This window comes from Rhinatrema bivittatum, chromosome 7 (assembly GCF_901001135.1).
Source record: "Rhinatrema bivittatum chromosome 7, aRhiBiv1.1, whole genome shotgun sequence".
In the NCBI taxonomy this organism is placed as follows: Eukaryota; Metazoa; Chordata; class Amphibia; order Gymnophiona; family Rhinatrematidae; genus Rhinatrema; species Rhinatrema bivittatum.
Genome location: NC_042621.1, coordinates 87292436 through 87316302, shown reverse-complemented (window position 1 = coordinate 87316302; position 23867 = coordinate 87292436). Strand labels below are relative to the sequence as shown.

General features: G+C 48.3%; 1 protein-coding gene across 10 annotated transcripts in view; it reads left to right on the top strand.

Moving 5' to 3' along the window:
- The window catches only part of ZC3H18 (zinc finger CCCH-type containing 18), a 302002-nt gene that overhangs the window by 63802 nt on the left and 214333 nt on the right, over nt 1-23867 (top strand). For 9 of the 10 annotated variants that reach the window (XM_029608640.1, XM_029608639.1, XM_029608646.1 and 6 more), the window contains 5 exons: nt 5060-5208; nt 9368-9463; nt 20339-20499; nt 21165-21197; nt 21852-21966. In XM_029608640.1, the coding sequence (XP_029464500.1) occupies nt 5060-5208; nt 9368-9463; nt 20339-20499; nt 21165-21197; nt 21852-21966 (554 nt within the window). The remainder of the gene's footprint in view (nt 1-5059; nt 5209-9367; nt 9464-20338; nt 20500-21164; nt 21198-21851; nt 21967-23867) is intronic. The other variant, XM_029608642.1, reaches the window with a different exon arrangement.

Here is a 23867-nt window from a genome sequence, read left to right as displayed (position 1 = left end):
CATCAACCCTGGAGGTCATTCCATGGGCAAGGGCCCACATGCGACCGCTCCAGCGGTCCTTGCTCTCACGCTGGAACCTTCTGTCCCAGGACTACTCAGTTCACCTCCAACTACCAGCAGAGGCAAGTTCTCAGCTTCAGTGGTGGCTACAGGAAGACCACCTAAGCAGAGGAGTAAACGTATCCCACCAAACTGGATCTTGCTCACCACAGATGCGAGCCTGCGAGGGTGGGGAGCCCACTGTCAGGAACTGACGGCCCAGGGACAATGGAGCAAGGAAAAAGTGGGATGGAACATAAACCGCCTAGAAGCTCGAACAGTCAGAGTAGCTTGCCTGCGATTCAGCCACAGACTCCAAGGCAAAGCGATTTGAGTAATGTCGGACAATGCCACAATGGTGGCCTACATCAACCGCCAGGGAGGAACCAGGAGCCAGCAGATGTCCCTGGAGATAGATCCTCTCATGGCATAGGCATAGATAAACCTACAAGGGATCTCGGCCTCCCACATCGCAGGAAAAGACAATGTCTCAGCAGATTTCCTCAGCAGAGAGAGCCTGGACCAGGGGGAATGGGTGCTGTCGACCACACTCTTCCAACTGATAGTCAATCGCTGGGCCCTATCAGCCATGGATCTACTAGCCACCTACGTCAGAGCCCAAGTCCCCAGGTTCTTCAGCCGCAGACAAGAGCCACACTCCCAAGGGATCGATGCCCTCGTCCAGACCTGGCCTTCCCCCCATGGCCACTACTGGGCAAGGTCATCCGCAAGATAGAACACCACAGGGGACTAGTTCTACTATTAGCCCCAGATTGGCCAAGTCGCCTATGGTACACAGACATGCAAAGACTCCTGATGGGGAGCCCTCTGTGCCTACCTCCACACAGGGACCTTCTCCAGCAGGGCTCAATTCTTCACAAAGATCCATCTCGATTCTCTCTTACAGTTTGGCCCTTAAGAGGACTCTCCTGAAGAAACGCAGTTATTTGAAACCCGTGATTGACACCCTGCTCCACATCCCTGACATACATACGGATCTGGAGAATATTTGAAGCCTGGTGCGAGGACTGCAGGACTCTCCCACGGACAGCCAGAATTCCCATGATCCTGGAGTTCCTACAAGACAGTTTGATGAAGGGGCTGTCTCTCAACTCACTCAAGGTCCAATTAGCCGCCCTCTCCTACTTCAGAGCCGAAGTGAATGGTATCCGTCGAGCAGCTCATCCGGATTTGACCCGTTTCCTAAAAGGGGTTAAGCAACTTCGGCCACCCCTAAAGTGGCCAGTGCCCCTATGGAACCTCAATCTGGTATTAGACTTCCTAGCGGGGGCTTCTTTCAGACCAACTAGTGGTCTGTCACTACGCCTCTTAACATTGAAGACGGTGTTCCTAGTGGCAATATGTTCAGCTCATCGTATCTCCGAACTACAGGCACTATCCTGCCGGGAACCGTTCCTTAGATTCACTCCTGGAACCATACAGCTGCGCACCGTTCCCTCCTTTCTACCAAAGGTGGTTTCTGAGTTTCATCTGAACCAAGCCATCTCTATACCATCTCCTGATGAACATAAGGACTCGGAAGACTCACGCCTTCTTCGCCACCTAAATGTTGGTAGAATCCTGGTGCGATACCTGGAAAGATCAGAACCGATGTGCAAAACGGATCGCTTGATTGTCCTCCACAGTGGGAAGAAACAAGGAGAAGCGGCCTCGCGGGCAACCATTGCCCGCTGGATCAAGGAAGTAATCAAGTCAGCCTACCTAGAGGCAGGGAAGCCTTTCCACTACAGGTTAAGGCTCATTCTACTAGGGCCCAAGTAGTATCTTGGGCAGAAGCCAAGCTGCTATCACCCACCGAGATCTGTTGGGCAGTGATGTGGTCCTCCCTACACATCTTCTCCAGGTTCTACTGCCTGGATGTTCAGGCCCGAGAAGACGCAGCCTTCGCAAGGGCAGTACTAAGTGGGCCACGGGAGTAGCTTTTGTACATCACAGTGGTCTGAGACCATCTGGCTACATGCTAGGAAATGGAGAAATTATTTACCTGACAATTTCGTTTTCCTTAGTGTAGACAGATGGACTCAGCATCCCTCCCACGGCTGCCCCCAGAGAAGGAGGACCTGGGAAAGCGAACCTCGAGACTAAGCAAATACGGGTAAGCCGTTGCCTACCCTTAGTTCAAGACACCCACAGTTAGCTGGTGTTGGCGTTGACTTATTTGAGTGCACTGGCGGTCTCCAGTTTTTGAAATCAGTTGAATCAGTTAACCAAGTTTAATAAGTATAACCAAGTTATGCAAAATATATATCCACAATGGCTTTCCGAGGAGGATTCTGAGGAAGTGAGGTCACTGCAGGGGTATATGTATCCAGGATGACATCAGCTTGAAATCTGACTCCGTCTCCCATCTGCTAGCAGAGGAGCACATAACCCACTAGTCTGAGTCCATCTATCTACACTAAGGAAAACGAAATTATCAGGTAAGTAGTTTCTCCATTATCAAAGGGTATTTACCGTCCGTCGTCATATTTTATCCTATGATGAAGCATAAGTTAATACGATAACTTCATTACCTTGTGTGCGGCTTCTTCACATTTTTGCATGAATTATTGACATCATACCTGATTCTGGAACCTAAAAGTTTGTCATATTTCCTGCAATCGGTGAGCCATTCATAGAGTTAAAAATGCTCTTAGGATTGCAAGCGTGGTTTCACTTGTGCGTCTTGGGCACGTGACACGATCAGGATAATGAAGGCTGTCCGAGCTCCCCCATGGTACAGGGATGGCAGCGTGCTTTTCCATAGCCACCCTGTATGGCATGGCCAACGTGCATAGAAGCCCCGGGCTATCCAGCCTCCCCTCTCCAACATATTTGAATTTGGCTTGGTTTCTGGCTACAAACCTTTACCAGCAGTTGAGCCAGAATTACAGCCAGATGGTTTTCCCCGGCAGTGCAAGCCAGATGTTCCTGTGTACGCAATTCATAAATTTGCTTTACAAGATTTGAGCATGTCTTGGAAAGTTGGACTTGGGCCAGCTTTTTTGGGGGTTTTTTTTTTTGTTGTTGTAAAACTAGGGTAGAAGATGTAAGAAACATTCTGTTTTTTGTCCCATATATTCAGATACGCACACAGGAAGTCTGCTATGGAGATGTGTTCAGCCAGGGTGCCAGACACAATAACACATATCTTTTGGGGGTCACTAACATTTTACTAAACGTTTATTTTCTTCATATGTTCTGATCAGCAAACAGAGAGGTATTTTTACATTTTTGCAACATGTATAGCACTATGTGATGTATATCAGCGCCGAGATACTCACACTGTAATTGCTTTCTTTTTGGGGATGAGAGAAACATGGTGCAAAAATATAGAATTGGAGCCGCATTGGTCATTTAAAGCGATGCTGCAGCTTCACTGGGCCTGAAAAGCAGACTAAGTTTAAAGGGTCCATCGGCACTTAAAGCACTGCACGAGACAGTGAGCAGCTGAACTCTTTCCTCTGTGGCTGAGTGCATGGAGCATGACATGCAAACACTTGATCTCTCCCTAGCGGCTCCCTGAGAGGCTTCCTGGGGAACTTAAAAGTGCAGGCAAAAAAGAAATGGAAGAATCTGTATGCAACACCTAGAAGAAGCCGCACATCACCCCGGAAAGAGGATAAAAACATTTCCCTCTTCAATTTAGGCTACTATTGCAGTGCTTTTATGTAATGAAACTTGCATTTCAGGCAAATACGAGATCACAAAATCAGTTCCACTTTGTACTTCTTCATCCAAATCTTTTTTTTTTGTGACTGAAGTAGCAGCTTCCCTGATATTTCCATAAGAGGGCACCAGAGTTTGTGTAATATTGATGGGAACAATTGTCCGAAGTCTTATTGTATGTAAATGTATATACTAGAAATCCATATTGAGAAACTTTTCATGTATTTTCCCTACTGCTTTAGGGTGTGTATGTGCAGTATAACTGATATTTCATAGCAATCCTAATTGAATTCAGACTTTTCCAAGCGAATACCCCAGCAGCGGAACGGTGTAACAGAACTGCATTGTGCTGTTACAGATGGGGATCTGAGCTACATGCAGAGGGTCATTTTCAAAGTCCTTTCAGGCCTTACCCATGCAAATGGACATTTTGCAAACTTGCCGTCCTGTGTCCAGCCCTATAACCGTGGCAAGCGGGGTTCCTGGGGTATGGGCAGGGAGGGGATTTGCTCTCATGCATCGACTTCTGCATTTGCTTTGGGAAAACTCCCTGCACAAGTTACTAGATGCAGATGTGCCCAGGTAATTTCCCTGGGGTAATTTTCAAAGGGAACGTATGAGGACGGTCTTAAAATTCACCCCCATGCAGGACAATATTCAAGGGGATTCCCATGCGTAAATGAGTTTGCCTGCAGGAAATCCCCCGTTGAAAGTTCTCTCCTCCTCCCGCCACCCCAGTGCGTATATTTTTAGCCACCCGAAAAAAAGAAGCAGAGACGGGCCAGAGCGAGGTTGGGGGGGAGGCAAGAGTGCGCACGGGTGCATTTGTACACACTAAAAATGGAGCCCCATCCCTGCGCCCAGCGCATTGTCCAAGGGAAACCCTGTGCGGAGTTACCTTTCAAAAATGAGCTTCCAGTTATGAGGGCAAAATGTAGCCATGGGCTTGCAAGCCTTATGCAGAGTTTCAGAAAGGCACCCAGGATGTGCAGATTGTTCTCTGACATGGTGTTATGACAGTTTCCTGGGCCGGCTGCACAGAATAATGATTTCTTCAAGGTTCTTCCTTTCCCAGTTTGCTTTCCTCGACATCTGTGAGTTTGTTCTGTTATCAGAGCAATTCTTGCCATCAAGTCTTCATCAAAGCCAATTCATTGTTCCTGGGCTTTGGAGCACAGACCATTCACATTTTCTTCTGCCATTTCCAGGGGACCTGCTGAGTTTAAACTTGAGTGTGTTGCGTCTTGGTAGTGGTGTGATTCTGCTGGCAGCACGCTGACAGGACTTGAGATTTTAGACAGAGGGTCTTTTACTGGTGTGTCATGCATGTTCTTTTCTGCCTTGCTTTTAGGTCACTGCACCTGGGGAATGAGCTGCAGGTTTATCCACCCTGGAGTGAATGATAAAGGAAATTACTCCTTGATATCCAAACAGGACCCATTCTCTCCCAACGGTGCACCTCCTGGTGGTCCTCACCCATTGATGCCAGCCAATCCCTGGGTACGAGGGTGCTTCTTTTACACTTTGAGGATATACAGTAGTTATTAACAGGGACTTTTGTCTTTTGAACTGTGCTTGCATGTGTTTGATGTGGTGGCCAAAGTAGGTTGTTTTTTTTTTCTATCTCTGCATCCTTTTAGGAGGAAGGGGTTTCATTCCTAGCTCAGTTGTCCCATTGTGGTTATTGATTGCTGGAAATATTGCTAAAACTGCACTTACAGCAACTGTGAAATTAGAGAGCCAAATACTCCATTAAAATAGATATGATGGCAGAAAAGTACCATGTGGCCTATCTAGTCTGCCTATTCCTACCACTCCCTCAGAGAGCCCCTGTGTTTACCCCATGCTTTCTTGAATTCAGATACTTAGTTACTGATCTTATCTCTACCACCTCCACAGAGAGACAGTTCCATGCATCCATCACTCTTTTTGTAAAGAAATATTTCCTTAGATTACCCCTGAGTCTGTCCCCTTACTCCCTCATCCCACGACCCATAGCCTCTTGTGCATGGAAACCTTTGATATATTTAAATGTCGCTATCGTATCTCCCCATTCTTGCCTTTTCCTGTGGGGTATACATTTTTAGATCTGCTATCCCCATATACTTTAGAACAAAGAGCATGGATCATTTTAGTAGCCTCCCTCTGGACTGACTTCATCTGGTTTATATCCTTTTGAAGGTGCGCTGTCCAGAATTGTAATATAATGTTAATAAGTTCTAGTCGCCAGCGAAACAAGCAGCATTGGCAGTAGCTCTGTAATGAGTTAGATCATGCAGGCTGCCACAGATCAGTGCAGTGGTTGGCCTATATTTGGGGGCAGGATATGGGAGGGATGATAGCAACAGGAGACACCCAAATAAGCAGGCAAGCTTAGCAGGGGAAAATGAGCAGTGGGGTGATATTTTTTGTCTTATTACTGCCAGAGGAAAGGAGCATAACACTTTTTTGATTTCGAGAAGGTTTGTAGCAGGAAGTCAGGTAGATTGTGGCTACTGGGACTGATCTTTTAACTTGTAACATAGGTTCCCTGGGCAGCTAGAATCTGAACTATAAGTACAGTTGTGCTCATAAGTTTACACACCCCTGGAGAATTTGTAAAATGTGTAGCTTTTTAAAAAAAACATGCGTGGTCAAACAAAGCCTGTCTGTAATTTTTAATGTTTTTCATAATAAACTGTTTTATGCATCACAGAATAGCACAGTCATTAAACAAACCATAGCAATAAGGAAAATAATAAAATTGTCCTGTTCAAAAGTTTATTTACCCTTCATTCTTAATATCATGATTTGCCCTCTTTTTCATCAATGACGGTTTGCAGACTTTTGTGATAGTTGTGAATGAGGCCCTTTATTTTCTCATGTGGTAAAGCTGCCCATTCCTCTTGGCAAAAGGCCTCCAGATCCTGTAAATTCTTTAGTTGTCTGCATGAACTGCATGTTTGAGTTCTCCCCAAAGTGGCTGAATGATGTTAAAACATAGAAATGATGGCAGAAAAGGACCGATGGTCCATCCAGTCTGCTCAGCAAGCTTCCCATGGTAGTATCTGCCGCGCTGTGCAAGTTACCCCCATGTATCAGTCAGTTTTACTTGACGTGCTTTGCTTATGGATTTGGCCATAGAAGCAGTCCTGAGATTTTTCCTTAATGTCTGAGCTTGTTTAGTAAATTATTTAAAAAAAAAAAAAAGAAGACAACCTGCTGAGGCTGGGCTCAATCGTGAGCAGGCTGGTTAAGCTGCTGAGCCGGGATCGCTTGGGGGAGAGGTGTGTAAAAGTACCCGATGCTGCTGGGGGACTTGGGGTTTATCGGGGGTGCAGTGTGCAGCAGCTGCAGGCTATTTTTGGCGGTTCTTTCCCACGTGGTGATGAGCCTTTCACTGCGAGGCAGCCACATGTTAGTCCTCATGGCTCCTGCCTCAGAGCACGCCAAAGCCTGTCGGGCCTACGGCTTGTGCCGGATGTTTCTAGATTTTAATGCCCTGTGCAATGAATGTGCCTTGGGAGGTAAAGGAACGTCCGAGGACGCTGCGGGAGGCCAGAGAAGGACCTGGTCTATGGGGCCAGTATCAGAGGTCCCCAGGGGGGCTGGAGGCGCAGAGATGCTTTCAGAGGCACCAAAAAAAAAAAAAAAGAAAGGGGTTCCGCTCCAACAGGAGGACTACCCCTCCTTCTCTTTCCCCTGTGGGGCTTCCTCCTGGGGAGGATTTCTGGGGGTGGGGGGTCCGGATGAATCTAAACCCGTGGAACAGCAGGATTTGTTTTCCAGATTTTGTTCTGTTGATGCACAAGGCATTCTTGGCCAGGTGAAGAGCAATGGAAAAGCAGTCCCGGGGAGGAAAGCCGCAGGACCAAGGTGGTTCCAGCAGAAGGATCAGGAGGTCTTCTGGTGTCACTTGGGACTGACTTTGTCCTCTGGATCAGGGGAACCAGTGGAGGCCATGGAGTGTTCTGATCAGGAGGATTCATTTGAGGCCAGCGATGATCCGGGGAACAGTCTGGGGGATGACCCAGGGACCCAGAAGCACTGGATGGTGTAGCAGATCCGGGCGACATACCGGTAATCGAGGGGGATGACCTGAGGGTCGTCCGGTTGTTTTGCAAGGGCAAATTGATCCCTCTTATCCCTCATCTCTTGGATGAACTGAGTTTAAAGGTTACTCAGGAACATTCAGACATGGTGGCTGTGGACTCGGCATTGGATGGCCTGTGGGGTCTGCCAGAACCTTTCCATTGCCCAGGAAGATCAGGAAGTTGGTGGTTCGGATATTCCGGAAGCCAGCTTGAAAGTCAGCGGAGCAATGGCAAAGTTGTATCCGATGACGAAGGACACTTTGTAACGCCTAAGGCTGCCTAAGGTGGATGCGGCAGTGTCGGTGGTCACAAAGAAGATCACTATCCCGGTAGTGGGTTCAGCTGCATTGAAGGATGTGCAGGACCGTGAAGTTCACCCTGGGAAAGCAGAGGATAGTTCAGTAGTGTTCACTCTGTTTGGCTTGGGTACAGGTCAATACTGAGGGGACTGCAAGTGGCACTCTCGGATATGTAGTAGTGCCTCAAAGTTTTTGTTGTCTGCCTCCATATGTTGGTAGGGATGCAAAACCCACTTGTCTGGACTGATCTGTGGTACTTCAGGAATGAAAGTTAGCAGATAAAAACCAATTTTCCTTTTTCTGGCAGTTCTACTTTGCAGCCCATTTTTGTTCAAGTATCTCCTTATTGCGCATTCTAAAAAACCCACACCACTTTATTTCAGAGAAGCCTGTATTTCAGTAGAAGTTGCTTGTGGGTTTTTCTTTGCATCCTGACAAATTTTCCAGGCAGTTGTGTCTAAAATCTTTCTTGGTCTGGTTTGGTATTAACAGAACCCATAATTTTCCACTTCTTGATCAGAGTTTGAACAGTACTGATTGGCATTTTCAAATTTTTGGATATGTTTTTATCCTTTTCCTGATTTACAAAGTTAAACTACTTTTGCTCACAGGTTCTTTTGACAGTTCTTTTGCTTTCCCCATGCTTCACTAATCACCAAAGTCAGTGCAGCCCTGGATGAAATGCACAAGGGTTTCTCAAGAGCTAAGAAACTCATTGACTATTTCTACACAGACACTAATTACAATCAAACAAGGCACAGGTGTGGATACCTACCCTTCACTGCCACCTCAAGCTGTGTGTGTCAACTTGAGTGTATATTATCAGCCCAAACATTCCAAGGGTGTGTAAACTTTTGAACAGGACCATTTTATTATTTCCTTTATTGCTATGGTTTGTTTAATGATTGTGGTATTCTGTGTTGCAAAGAATAGTTTAATTTGAACCATATTAAAAATAACAGATGTATTTTATCTGATCACTCATGGTTTCTTAAAATGCTACACATCTTACAAATTCTGCCAGGGATATGTAAACTTATGAGTACAACTATATTCATCAATCCTGCTTCTTTCCTTCCTAGTGTGTCCTGATACTAGTAACTGCATTCTTTCAAAATTGACAAAGCAGTACTACAGATACCACTTGCAATGGAAGCTGTAGTAGACAAAACAAGATAATCTGGCCCGTTATCACTAAGCCAGCTCTTTCTTTTGAAGTTGCAAGACTGTTGCTGTCCTCTGGTGGTTAAACAGATGCTGATTTCTTCCTCTTGACTACTCCTTTAGGGGACTCCTGCAGTGGAGGAGCTGCTGCCGCCACCACCACCCACAGACCCCCCAACAGAAAGTGCCTGGGAGCGGGGACTCAGGCATGCTAAAGAGGTACACAAGGCGCGCATATTAATATTAACAAGGAAAATAGCGGCTGACTCTTCCTTTCAACCAGAGGTGGCTCAAGGCAATCAAGGGCTGAAACAATTCCCCCTCCACCCCCAGATGCGATGCAGATGAACTCACCAAGAGGGCTTGGGGGATGTCCCCCATTGGGAGTGGCCCTTTTAGTGATTTGTAATGCTGCAGAAGGGGGGTGTCAGGGGTCAGGGTTCCTAGAGGAGTGGCAGATACAGTGTCATCAATATTTCTAGGAAGCTGGCAACCCTGCCACACTCCTAGGAACCCTATCACCTGCCTCCCACCTTTCCCCAGCATCTGCCGCTGGGGATGTTGGAGACTGGTGAATTGTGGGACTGTGTAGGGCACAGTGATGGTGCCATGGGTATTAAGGCAAACCTTACAGCCTTTTGTCTCACCTTCCCTCCCCACGCAATTAAAAATTATGCTTTTTCTGTTTTCATTTTCAAAATTGTTTATTAAAACCCCTTCCTCAGTCTTAAAAAGAAGATTTTATATGGAAAAGGGATTTTCAAAATACAATCTTTTGAAGTAAAAATATCACTTCAAAATGTATATTTCCTAGCGTGTAGCCAGATGGACTCAGGACCAGTGGGTATTGTGCTCTTCTGCTAGCAGATGGGAGACGGAGTCAGATTTCAAAGCTGACATTCACTCTATATATATCCCTCCAGTAACCTCAGCTCTTCAGTATTTCTCCATCTCCTAGCAGATGCAGACACTATCCCACACACTAGAATAGTGTTAAGAATTACAGCAAAGAAGAAACAAAATTTACCTTAAAGAAGATGAGCCTCACTCTCCTGCGGTGATACCTAAGGGTCCCTCCTCCAGTCGAGAATTCCTGAGGTGATCTCCGATATCCCTCAAGAGGTGTGCCTTGGTCCAGTAGCCGGTTTCCGGCGTGGACTTAGTCCCTAGGGTGGTTGAAAGGCCGCGGGTACGGAAACGAGCGTGGCAGTGAAGGTAATTCACTCTCCCCCCTCAGCTGGAGACCGTCTGGCACACAATCGGTAAGCTCCAAGACCAGGTAAGAAAAAAAATCTTTAAATTCAGGTCTCCGGTCTCCAGAGCTCGGATTGCCGTACCAAAGTCTTCTCCGGCGAGGTTAAAAAGGGAGCACTGATCGGGTTGAGCAGCTTTGGTTGGGCTAGGCCTCGATCCGGTGCAAGGGTCCACACACATGGAGACCCTCGGGGGACACCATCTTACTCCGATTCCCACTGGGATTAACATTGACCCAGGGAGCTTCTCCTGGTTGGAATTTTTCCAAGGACTGCAAGCCTTCGTTCAGGCGCAATCAGCCCCAGCTGTGTCCCAGGCTTAACCCTTGCCGGAAGCACAAGATCCGCCCGGCTCGGATGCCTCGAGACATGCCTCGCCTAACCAAGAACTTCCCTGACAGGGACACAACCACCTCAGATGATGAGGATGACTCCCTGGAAGAAGGAGAAATCCTTCCAGGAATGGAACCATACCGAACCATGCTTCACTTCTTCCACAAGGACGAATTACCAGCTCTTGTTTCCCAGACTCTGAAGACACTGGGTATTCCAGGCACGGACCCTATGGCGGAACCAAAGAAGAACCCCCATCTTGATGTCGCTTCGTAAGGCCTCATGCTACTTCCCAATGATGGAAGCCATCCAGGAACTGATTGACCTGGAATGAGATACTCTGGAGGCCAGCTTCCAGACTTGGCCAGAGGAAGACTTATTGTACACCTTCCCTCCATGGCCACTACTCGGCAAGGTCATCCACAAGATAGAACATCACAGGGGACTAGTTCTACTAGTAGCCCCAGATTGGCCAAGACGACTATGGTCCGCAGACATGCAAAGACCCCTTGCGGGGAACCCTCTGTGCCTACCTCCACACAGGGACCTTCTCTGGCAGGGCCTGATTCTCCAGGAAGATCCGTCTCGATTCTCTCTTACTGTCTGGTCCTTGAGAGGACTCGCCTGAAGAAGCGCGGTTACTTAAAGTCCGTGATTGACACCCTGCTCCGAGCATGCAAGTTCTCCACATCCCTGTCATACATACGGATCTGGAGAGTATTCAAAGCCTGTTGTGAGGACCTCGGGATACTCCCACAGACAGCCAAGATTACCATGATTCTGGAGTTCCTACAGGACGGTATGAAGAAGGGGTTGTCTCTCAACTCCCTCAAGGTCCAAGTAGCCACATTGGCCTGCTTCAGAGCCAAAGTGGACGGTATCCGGTTATCAACCCATCCAGTTACTTAAAGTCCGTGATTGACACCCTGCTCCGAGCGTGCAAGTTCTCCACATCCCTGGCATACATACGATCTGGAGAATATTCGAAGCCTGGTGCGAGGACCGCAAGATACTCCCGTGGACGGCCATGATTCTGGAGTTCCTACAGGACGGTATGAAGAAGGGGCTGTCACTTAATTCCCTCAAGGGCCAAGTAGCTGGTCTCTCCTGCTTCAGAGCCGAAGTGAACGGTATCAGTCTATCAGCTCATCCGGATTTGACCCATTTCCTAAAAGGGGTTAAGCAACTTCAGCCACCCCTAAAGCGGCTGATGCCCCTATGGAACCTCAATCTGGTATCAGACTTCCTAGCGGAGGCTTCCTTCAGACCAACACACGGTCTATCATTGCACCTCTTAACATTGAAGACGGTATTCCTGGTGGCAATATGTTCAGCTCGTTGCATCTCTGAATTACAGGTTTTATCCTGTCGGGAACATTTCCTTAGGTTCACCCCTGGAGCCATACAGCTGCGCACCGTCCCCACCTTCCTACCGAAAGTGGTTTCCGAGTTTCATTTGAACTAGGCCATTTCCCTTCCATCTCCAGATGAACATAAAGACTCTGAAGACTCCTGCCTTCTTCACCATCTAAATATCAGCAGACTCCTGGTGCGATACCTGGAAAGATCGGAACCGGTGTGCAAAACGGATTGCCTGTTCATTCTTCACAGCGGGAAGAAACAAGAAGAAGCGGCCTCGCGGGCAACCATAGCCCACTGGATCAAGGAAGTAATCAAGGCAGCCTACATAGAGGCAGGAAAGCCTTTACCACTGCAGGTTAAGGCTCATGCTACTAGGGCCCAGGCAGTATCTTGGGCAGAAACCAAGCTGCTATTGCCCGCCAAGATCTGTTGGGCAGTGATATGGTCCTCCCTACACACCTTCTCCAGGTTCTGCCGCTTCAGGCCCGAGAAGACGAAGCCTTCGCCAAGGGCAGTACTAAGTGGGCCATGGGCAGCCTCCTGCCCTGTCCGGGAATAGCTTTTGTACATCCCACTGGTCCTGAGTCCATCTGGCTACATGCTAGGAAATGGAGAAATTACTTACTTGATAATTTTGATTTCCTTAGGGTAGACAGATGGACTCAGCATCCCACCCATGGAATGGAGGACCTCGGAAGCGAACCTCAAGACTAAGCAAATACGAGTAAGCCGTTGTCTACCCCTAGTTCAAGACACCTGCAGTTAGTCTGGTGTCGGTTTACTTAGTTGAGTGCACTGGCAGTCTCCAGTTTTTTGAAACCGGTTTAATCAAGTTTAACAAGTCTAGTCAAATTGTTTATGCAAAGATATTTCTCACAGGACAAGCAGGATGGTAGTCCTCACATATGGGTGACATCACAGGATGGAGCCCAATCACGGAAAACTTCTGTCAAAGTTTCCAGAACTTTGACTGGCCCCTACTGGGCATGCCCAGCATGGCACTAACCCTGCAGCCAGCAGGGGTCCCCCTTCAGTCTTCTTTTTTCCGCACAGCAGCATCCTCGCAGTAAAGGAGCTCTGCAGAGATTCCTGACAGGTAAGTTTTTACCCATTTTCCATCGATTACCGTCTAGTTTGGCCCTCGCAGCCTACTGGCCATCGACCGTACCGCGGCTTGATTTTTTCCATGGCCATGGCGTCTGGTTCCGTCGGTGCTCGGACTATACTCGAACCATGTCCATCACAGACCCCCATAAAGTCTGTGTTATCTGTCTAGGACGCGAGCACGATGTCTTGACTTGCACCAAATGTGCCCTAATGACATCAAAAGGTCACAAGGCCAGAATGGAGAAGATGGAACTTCTCTTCCGTGCTCAAACCTCGACTCCATCCATTGCATCGACGTCGTCAGAGCCGGCACGGTCAACTTCGCGCCAGCATCGACCACCGGCCGGTGACCGCCCGGCATCGACAACATCTCGGCCATCGACACCCTCTACTCCCCCTCAAGACCGAGGGGATCGAAGGGAGAAACATCGCCATCGGCACCGAAAGACTCTGACCATCGAGGGGGCGAAATCATCGACCTCGCTATTGTCCGAGCCGTCGTCGAAGAAACCCCGTCCAGAAAAGGCACCGACCATTTCTGCGACCGGGTCACCGAGGCAACCCTCACCCGACAGGGGATCGGGAGCCGCAACTCCGCCTTTAACGGTGGTCCCTCTGGCTATGCCGCTGCCTCCTTCTGTTCTGGAGCCGGGGCTGCTTGCTCTAGGTCTCCGAGAAGAACTGGACCGGATGGTTCAGGAGGCCATCGATAAGGCGATGCAACGACTCCAGGTTCCTCCGACACCGGTACCGATTGCGGAACTGCCCACCGACCCAATTCCGGCAGCGTTGGCACTGCTGCTCTCCAGGATGGAAGCGCTCATTGCCGCTCTTCCACCGATGGATCCTGGATCCCCGATGTTACCGGTGCCCTCCCCGCTTACATTGTCATTGGAAGGAGAAGCACCATTCCGCGTCCCTCCATCGGGAGTTGTGCCTCAGCCATCGATGCCGATACGTCCCTCACCACTGATCCAACCATCTGTGCCGATACGTCCGTCGGCGCCACAGAGTCATCCATCGATGCCGGCACCTTCAATGCTTTCATCTGTGCCTCCGATAATTCCTCAGATTCCTTCGGAGCCTAGACCAGGACCTTCAGGTATTCCACCACACTGTCCCCCTCTAATTCCTAGAGGGACAGGTGCTGATCCCTACGACACCTGGACTGATGATTCCCCTCCAGACACCGATGATTTACCTTCACCACCACCACCCACTGAAAGTAGGAAGCGTTCTCCTCCAGAGGACCTCTCCTTTATAAATTTTGTGAAGGAAATGTCTGAATTGGTCCACTTCCAATTGCAGACTGAACAGGATGATAGGCACCAGATGATGGAGTTACTCCAATTCCTGGATGTCCCCAAGGTAATAACCTCCATTCCTATCCACCAGGTTCTTCTGGATCTCCTGAAGAAGAACTGGGAACATCCTGGCTCCATTCCTCCAGTCCACAGCAAAGCCGACACTACCTATTTGGTGCAGTCAGCTCCAGGCTTTCAGAAATCACAATTGGATCACCACTCTGTAGTGGTGGAGTCTGCACAGACGAGAGCAAAGAGGTCAAAGCCTCACTCTTTTGTTCCCCCTGGCAAGGAACAAAAGTTCCTAGATGCCATCGGTCGCAGTGTCTCCCAAGGGTCAATGCTCATCTCTTGGATTGCCGCCTATCAGCTCTATATGACCCTATATAACAGGGTCATTTGTAAGCAGATACAAGACTTGTCGGACTTCCTGCCTCAGCAATTTCAAGAACAGCTACAAACCCTAGTAAACAAGGGTTTTGAGGCAGGCAAGCATGAGATCAGGACATCTTATGACATCTTTGATACTTCTACTAGAGTATCTGCAGCTGCTATTTCGGCAAGAAGGTGGGCCTGGCTCAAGTCTTCTGACCTTCGCCCGGAAGTACAAGACAGGTTATCCGACCTGCCTTGTGTCTGAGATAATCTGTTTGGCAAACAGATTCAACGGACGGTGGCGGAACTTAAGGACCATCATGAGACCCTAAGACAGCTCTCTCTGATGCCTTCTGACTGTTCTTCTAAGCAGCCCTTCAGAAAGGACTCTAAAAAGTCTTTCTTCCGCCCGAAGAAGTCCTATCCACCACCAGCCAGATCCCGTGCCATGAGACCTTATCAAAAACCACAGTCTTGTCAAACACGTAAACAAAAGCCACAAGCAGCTGCCTCACATACCAGTGGGAGGTCGATTGTGCCACTTCCACAACACTCAATCACCTCAGACCAGTGGGTACTGGCAATAATTGCTCAGGGTTACCATCTGAACTTTCTCTCCCTGCCTCTGGACTCCCCACCTCTACCGAGGTGGAGAACATCCGATCACTCCATTCTTCTGGATCAAGAGGTCTCCCTCCTTCTCCAGTCCAAATCAATAGAAGCCGTACCATACTCTCAGCACGGCCTTGTGTTCTATTCCCGGTACTTTCTAATCCCCAAAAAATCGGGAGGCGTTCGTCCTATTCTGGACCTATGGGCCCTCAACAAGTACCTACAGCGAGAGAAGTTCAAAATGGTAACCTTGGGCTCGCTTCTCCCTTTTCTACAAAGAGGAGACTGGCTCTGCTCTCTAGACCTCCAGGACACATACACTCATATTGCGATAACTCCATCTCATCGCAAATACCTGAGGTTTCTAGTAGCCCCAAGCACTATCAATCCCGAATGCTTCCATTCGGCCTAGCGTCTGCGCCACAAGTCTTCACAAAATGCCCCGTAGTAGTTGCAGCCTTCCTCAGAACCAAAGGTGTTCACGTCTACCCCTACCTAGACGACTGGTTAGTCAGGGCTCCCACTCAGCAAACTGCTCTGTCGTCCCTCAATCTAACCTTACACACCTTAATTTCAATAGGATTTCTCATCAACTACAACAAATCCTATTTAGTCCCATCTCAAACATTGTCGTTCATTGGGGCAGACTTGGACACCCTGCAAGCAAAGGCTTTCCTGCCTCGACAGCGAGCACTAACTCTCGTGTCTCTTGCTCACCAGCTGCAGTCTCAGCACTCTGCGACTGCACGCCAATTTCTCATCCTCCTGGGACACATGGCGTCCTCATCCATGTCACACCAATGGCCCACTTGGCCATGAGACTCATGCAGTGGACTCTAAGGTCACAATGGACTCAATCCATTCAGCACCTGTCGACCGTTGTCCACGTCACCGACTCACTCCGTCTGTCTCTTGCCTGGTGGAAAAATCAGATCAATCTCCTCCAGGGCTTGCCCTTCCAGGCTCCAGGCCCTCAAATCACGCTCACCACCGACGCTTCCAACCTCGGCTGGGGAGCCCATGTGGCCAATCTGCAAATAAATTTCCTGGAGCTTCGAGCAATCAGATATGCTCTTAGGGCTTTCCAAGATCGCCTCTCAAACCAAGTCATCCTGATTCAGACGGACAACCAGGTGGCCATGTGGTACATCAACAAACAGGGAGGCACAGGCTCCTTCCTTCTGTGTCAGGAAGCTGCGCAGATATGGGCGGAAGCTCTTTCCCATTCGATGTACCTCAGGGCCACCTACTTGCCGGGAGTGGACAATGTGTTGGCAGACATGCTGAACCGTATCTTTCAACTGCACGAATGGTCTCTCAGCCCCTCGGTAGCAAACTCCATCTTCCAACAATGGGGATATCCTTGGATTAACCTTTTTGCGTCTCCTCACAACCGCAAAGTAGAGAACTACTGCTCTCTCATTCCCAGCAAACACGCTCAGCCCAGAGACGCATTCTCCCTCTCATGGGCAACCAGACTGCTCTATGCATTCCCTCCACTTCCTCTTCTCTCGAAGACTCTCGTGAAGTTACGTCAGGACAAGGGAACCATGATCCTGATAGCACCTCACTAGCCACGCCAAGTGTGGTTTCCAATACTTCAGGATCTCTCCTTTCGCGGGCGCATTCCCTTAGGAACGGACCTGCTTCTGATCACTCAAAACGACAGGTGCCTACACCATCCCAATCTTCATGCTTTGTCCCTGATGGTATGGATGTTGAAAGGTTAATCCTTCAGCCACTTAACCTTTCTGAACCAGTTTCCTGTGTCTGTCTTGCTTCACGGAAGCCTTCCATGAGAAAATCTTACTCTTACAAATGGAAAAGGTTCACGTCATGGTGCTCTTCTCAGTCCCTTGACCCCTTTTCCTGTCCAATCCCGATGTTTCTGGACTATCTCTGGCATCTATCAGAGTCGGGTCTTAAGATTTCTTCCATCAGAATGCATGTCAGTGCGGTAGCCACCTTCCATAAAGGTGTCGGGGATGTCCCTATAATCAGTACAGCCCCTTGTAACATGTTTTTTTGAAGGGCTTGCTCCACATCAAACCTTCACTACGTCCTCCGGCCCCTTCTTGGGACCTTAATCTGGTTTTAGGTCGGCTCATGAAACCACCATTCGAGCCTCTTCACTCTTGTGAACTTCGACATCTCACATGAAATGATTTTCCTTTTGGCTATCACTTCAGCTCGCAGAGTTAGTGAATTACAGGCCCTAGTTACCTATCCGCCATACACTAAACTTCTGCAGGACCGGGCGGTACTCCGCACTCACCCTAAATTCTTACCTAAGGTAGTTTCGGATTTTCATCTCAATCAATCCATCATACTACCTACCTTTTTCCCCAGGCCCCATGCCAATCCAGGAGAACAGGCTCTGCATACCCTTGACTGTAAACGGGCTCTAGCGTTCTACCTAGACCGTACAGCTGCCCACAGGGAAAGCACTCAATTGTTTGTTTCTTTCCACCCTAACAAGTTATTGAAGCCTGTGGGTAAGCAGACTCTCTCCTCTTGGTTGGCGGACTGCATATCCTTTTGCTATCAGCAAGCGGGCATTCCATTTCAAGACCGTGTTAAAGCACACTCTGTGAGGGCCATGGCGACTTCAGTAGCACACCTGCGATCGGTGCCGCTTCCTGACATTTGCAAGGCTGCAACCTGGAGTTCTCTCCACACCTTTGCAGCCCACTATTGTTGGACAAAGCCGGAAGACAAGATTCCATCTTCAGCCAGTCTGTCCTTCTTAACCTGTTTACAACATGACGTACCTACACCCTTCCGCCTGCCCGGTGGGGTTCAGGATGCCCTCTACCAAATTCCACCCCAGTTGTTGTGCCTATTGCACGCCTTTGGGTACATTTGGTGCATGTTCGGACATCCTCAGCTCGGTACTCACCCATATGTGAGGGCTACCATCCTGCTTGTCCTGTGAGAAAGCAAATGTTGCTTACCTGTAGCAGATGTTCTCACAGGACAGCAGGATGTTAGTCCTCACGAAACCCGCCTGCCGCCCCGCGGTGTTGGGTTCGTAACGTTTTATTATTTTATTTTTTGGAAGCCTGTAGCTTTTAAATAAGACTGAAGAGGGACCCCTGCTGGCTGCATTGTTAGTGCCATGCTGGGCATGCCCAGTAGGGGCCAGTCAAAGTTCTGGAAACTTTGACAGAAGTGTTCCATGATTGGGCTCCATCCTGTGATGTCACCCATATGTGAGGACTAACATCCTGCTGTCCTGTGAGAACACCTGTTACAGGTAAGCAACATTTGCTATATCCACAATGGCTTTTCGAGGAGGATACTGAGGAGCTGAGGTCACTGCAGGGGTATATCTAGGGTAACGTCGGCTTTGAAATCTGACTCTGTTTCCCATTTGCTAGCAGAAGAGCATATAACCCACTGGTCCTGAGTCCATCTGTCTACACTAAGGAAAACGAAATTATCAGGTAAGTAATTTCTCCATTTGTTAATGCAAATTAACCTGATTTTTAAGCCCAATATATGTTCAAGAAACCTTGGACTAGTTGATTTCTTGAGGTCCCTTCCTGCCATGTTTTTCCATAGCTGTACACTGGGTGCCATGTTTATTATCCACCGTTCTATATATAAAATAATCATGCTGAAATATGACTTTTTTTTCTTTGTCAGACTTCATTGTGTCCTTCAACCTGTGGGATCCGAAAACAGCACAAGGGTTCCATCTTTAGCACCCCAGAGACTGAAGATACTGTCCTTTGGTTTAGTGATTGGGGACTTTGAGTAGACCCCCTTATACTGTGTCAAGTAACTTAATTTCATTTAAGCCCTCACCCAACTGAGATTCTCCTTTGCTGAGCAATACTGGCCTTTCTTAAGTAATACATCCCAAAGTCTTTAACATACCAGAGCTCAAATGGGAGATTCTGGCCCTTTAAAGTGTGGGGCAGTGAGAGACCCTGAAGAAGGAAACAGAATAGGGGACCCTGAAGCTATATAGGTTGAGTGCATTATAAACTTTGTGGTGACAGGTTACAATAAGGAAATGTGAGCTGATGGTAAACTAAGGGTTAACAATGTCGTCCCTACAGGACATCCTAGAAGAGTTCTTCCAGGGGCCAGAGGAAGAGCAGCACAGCCCTCAGCCTTCTGAGCAGGCTATGTGGAATTGTGCTTTATTTTTTTCTTGCTTGTAAGAGATAGGAAAGAGCTTTGACACTCTTAGTATTGTAGATTCTGTGGAGCAGCATGGGCTCCCCATCATCAGCCATACTGTGTTTGTTTGTTGCAGAATGTGTCTGATAAGTCCCACAGGATGCTCTTCCTCTGGTCCCTAGTGAATGTACAGCACACGCTCCTGGAAGAACTCAGATGTCCTGTAGGCACAACTTTCTTAACCCTCAATTTACTATCAGCTCACATTTCCTTAACTGAACTGCTTGAACACCTGAGTGGGTCGTGCTCAGGTGGGCACTCAGACCTGAGGTTCCAAGGAAGGGCAGCAGGTGCTACTTTTAATTTTACCATGGTTAGTTTTGGGTTTTTTTGTCTTTTGAGGAATATCACTCCAATGCGATCATTGTACAGTTGTACTGAGCTCATGGTGACTGGAGCAGCCACGTTTCCCATCCATACTCCTGCAGCGTACATACAGTGAAACTAAATGAGAGGAGGGAAAGGGAGACGGAGCTGGCAAGCAAGAGGTAAAGGGTCATAAGCATCTGACATTCCTAACACTTCATCCATTTTTTCTTTTTTATTTACACGTTCAGGTATTAAAAAAAGCAACAATACGGAAGGAACAGGAGCCGGACTTTGAGGAGAAGAGGTTCACGGTGACCATTGGGGAGGATGACCGGGAGTTTGACAAGGAGAATGAGTTCTACAGAGAGTGGAATTACCGCATTACCAGAGACGTTGTGCGAGAGGCAGGGTATGGCAGCTCTTAGGCCCTCATCCTTTTGGAGGACTCTGCAGTGTGTCTGAAATTTCTGCCTCTGACAGGTAGTCTTCCTCTCGGGTAACCTGTGAGGTTCATTGCTCTCAAAACTGATGTTACCTCCGTGAAACAAGCTCCAGGCAGTGGTGCTAAAGCACACATTTAACCAGTCGTGACGGGCTGTGGTGAGAATCTGAGATGGGTTGCAGCTGAACACACAAGCTCCTAAGGTTTCAGTTATCATAAAATGAAATTATCCTTTCAAAAAGAAACATTTCTTTATAAAGAAGTTGACATGTGGGGCATGTTCGTGTCCCATCCAGGCTGTGCAGGGATTTCTAGAATCATTTGGAAAATCCATTTCTTGTGAATTATCTGAAATGTAAATGTTCTTAAGCTTCATATTTACCTACGGTATGTTAGCTGGATTTATGCTCCAGGACAGTTTTTCATAGGGGCTAAAAGCCAGGTGTCTGTAAGGTATGGGGAGCACTGGGCTACCCTAAGTTATTTTATGATCCTGTTTCAACCAAGAAGAAGTCGCAAACCCCAAGGCTGAGACTATCTGCCAAGAGGATTTTTTCGGGTACGAGTTGCCTTCTTACTTTTTGAAGATTTATGAATATCTTTTTTTGTTTTTCCTTCTTGAAACACTTTAGGGAAGTGGACTACAGAGAAACCATTAGCTATGGGTAAGCAGGTTACGTGAAAAGTCTTCTCAAATGGAACTGTATTAAGTTTTCTCATACTTTCATTTTTCTCATCTTCCTTTTATAACTTTTGAGGCAGTCATTTGTGCACACAACGGAAATCCAATGACCAGAGAGTTTTATATTACCCTAATGGAGCCAAGTCTTGCATAGCTGACTTCACTGTAACCTGGTACTCACCCATTCATTATTAGCAGTACAGGGACCCGAGGACTAGTGGGCAATTCTATTTATTTTTCTCTTTTCTAATATAAGTAAATTGAAACCTGTTTAGAAAACAAAAGCTCATGAGATCTTTAAAATATCAGTGCCACCTGTTTGTAGAAAAAATAAAATTTGTTGGAGTAGTGCTGTTTGAAATAGCAACAACAACCAAGAAAACTGGTGAGACCTGAGCAAATCAGCCAAGTCAGATGGATCTCTGTGGTGTGCACTTTCCACATCCCTCATCCCCTGCACTTCACAGCGCAGGTTCATGTAGGATAACAAGAAGGGGAATTGGAAGGGGGGCACTAAAACTGGGTCATAAGATGATTTGCTGCTCCCTTTTTTCCCTTGTTGGGAAGTAGCCCCCTTCTTTCACCCATATCCTGCTGCTGTCTGACAGTGTGACCTGTCCCTTTTTCCTCTGTGCAGACTCGAAACCTACTCTGATCCATACTATGATTATGAAATAGAGCGGTTCTGGCGAGCGGGACAATATGAAAACTTCCGAGTCCAGTACACAGAGACAGAGCCACATCACTACAGGGTATGTATGGAAATAACCATCTAAGGCCAAAGGGGGATTCTAGGGATTTGTACCAGAAACCCAAGTATCAACCTTTTTAAATGCCACATGATGACAACAAGTATTAAATTCCATAACCTCTGCATGTAACTTTTTTCCAGTTCCTTTCTAAGAAGGTTTGGTTCTAACAAATTGAAGTAAAGACTCCAAAATAAATCTTGAACCATGCTTATGGTAGCAGTCAAACTCTTTTAACACATTTATCTCTTTATAAACATGGCTTGTGATTTTCAGGGAATATTTTTCAGTGCCACCACCTTTCTGTTGGAAGCAGCCCATCAGGCTTCAAGTTGAAACCATTGTGGGAACATGGTTGCCAGCAGCTTGGACTCTCAATTGGACTCTAAACCTTTCCAATAAATAATAAGCCCTACTCATAGCACACTTTGGCTGTTCCAAAGGACTGGAGCGGTGCAGATGTGGTTCCTATTCATTAAAGTGGAAGTAAGGAGGAGGCTGGGAACCACAGGCCAGTTAGTCTGATCTCTGTGGTGAACAAATTAATGGAATCATTGTTAAAACAAAATGTAGTTTCCCTGTACGTACCTGGATCAGTCCAGACAGTGGGTTATGTCCCCAATCCAGCAGATGGAGTCAGCACAAGCTTTGAGGGGGCGTATCCATATATACTACTACCCCCTCTGCAGGAGTTCAGTATCTTCTGACTCCAGCAGATGCGAGTAGGGGAATCAGGCTTCCCCTCCTTTTCCTTCACTTTCTTGCTTGATTATGGCTTGTTGTTGTCTTTTTCTGTGGATCAAGTTTGTATCAAGTTTGTATTAAGTTTAAAAAAAAAAAAAAAAAGGCAGAGTTCTTTCAACTTCTGGGGAGTGGCTTCTCTTCCTTGTCTCTTCTCTGCGGCCTTGCTGTTTATTTCTCGTTGCAGCCAGGGGTAAGTTTGTTTTTCCTTTGTAGTTTTTTCCTTTACAGCTCAGCCCCCGGTGCCCGCGAAAGCCGGTGGAGCCGGCCTCTTCGCTCTTTACTCCCTCACCCGCGGCCATTTTACAGCTCCTCATGGGCTGCTGAGCCATTTAGGGAAAGATGTCTGGGGCGGGTCGTGTGGCCAGGAAGGCCCCCCCCGCGGCACCCTCCTCTATTTTCAGACAGCGGGCAGTGCGGGCCGACCGGGCCCCCCCGCAGCGGCGCCTTTGTGCGCGTGGCCCCCCCCCGTGGCTTTTTCTTTTCTCCTGCAGCGATCCCGATGCCGCGGCCGTCCCGCTGTGCGGCCTGCAGAGACCCGGGGTCCCGGATTTCCCGGGAGGGCATCTGTGCACGATGCCTTCCCGGGGGGGAAGGTACCTCACAGTCCCTGACTGATTTCTCTTTTTTGCCCGGGCGGTGCGGGCCGGCCACTCCGCCATTTTTGGCGGGAACAGCGGCCATTTTACATTCTGAGCGCCCTGAGGCGCAGGCCACGAGGGGGAACGGATCCCTGGAGGCCACGAGGGAGAACGGATCCCTGGAGGCCACGAGGGAGAACGGATCCCTGGAGGACTCTACCAGCGGGGGTGTTCCCCCGATTTTGGTGCAGGAACCAAGCACCCAGAGCCAGGGAGCAGGAACCACGCCGCCCCCGAAGCACACCCGAGCAGGCCGGGGTTCTCTCCGGAGTTTATGCTGCTCATGCATACCGCTTATCTGCAGGAGCCGGGTAGGAAGGCGGGAGGCCCCCCGACCCTCCGGGAGTGGGGGCCTCCCGCCTTCCTACCCGGGTCCGATCCACGCCCGCGGCAGTGGGGGCGGTGCCAGACCCAGCGGGACATGGACTTGACCTCCCGGACGGGGGACAAGGGGACGGCACACAGGAGGGGGATGATCCGCGTACCCTACGCCTCTTCCAGAGGGAAGAGCTGGACGACCTC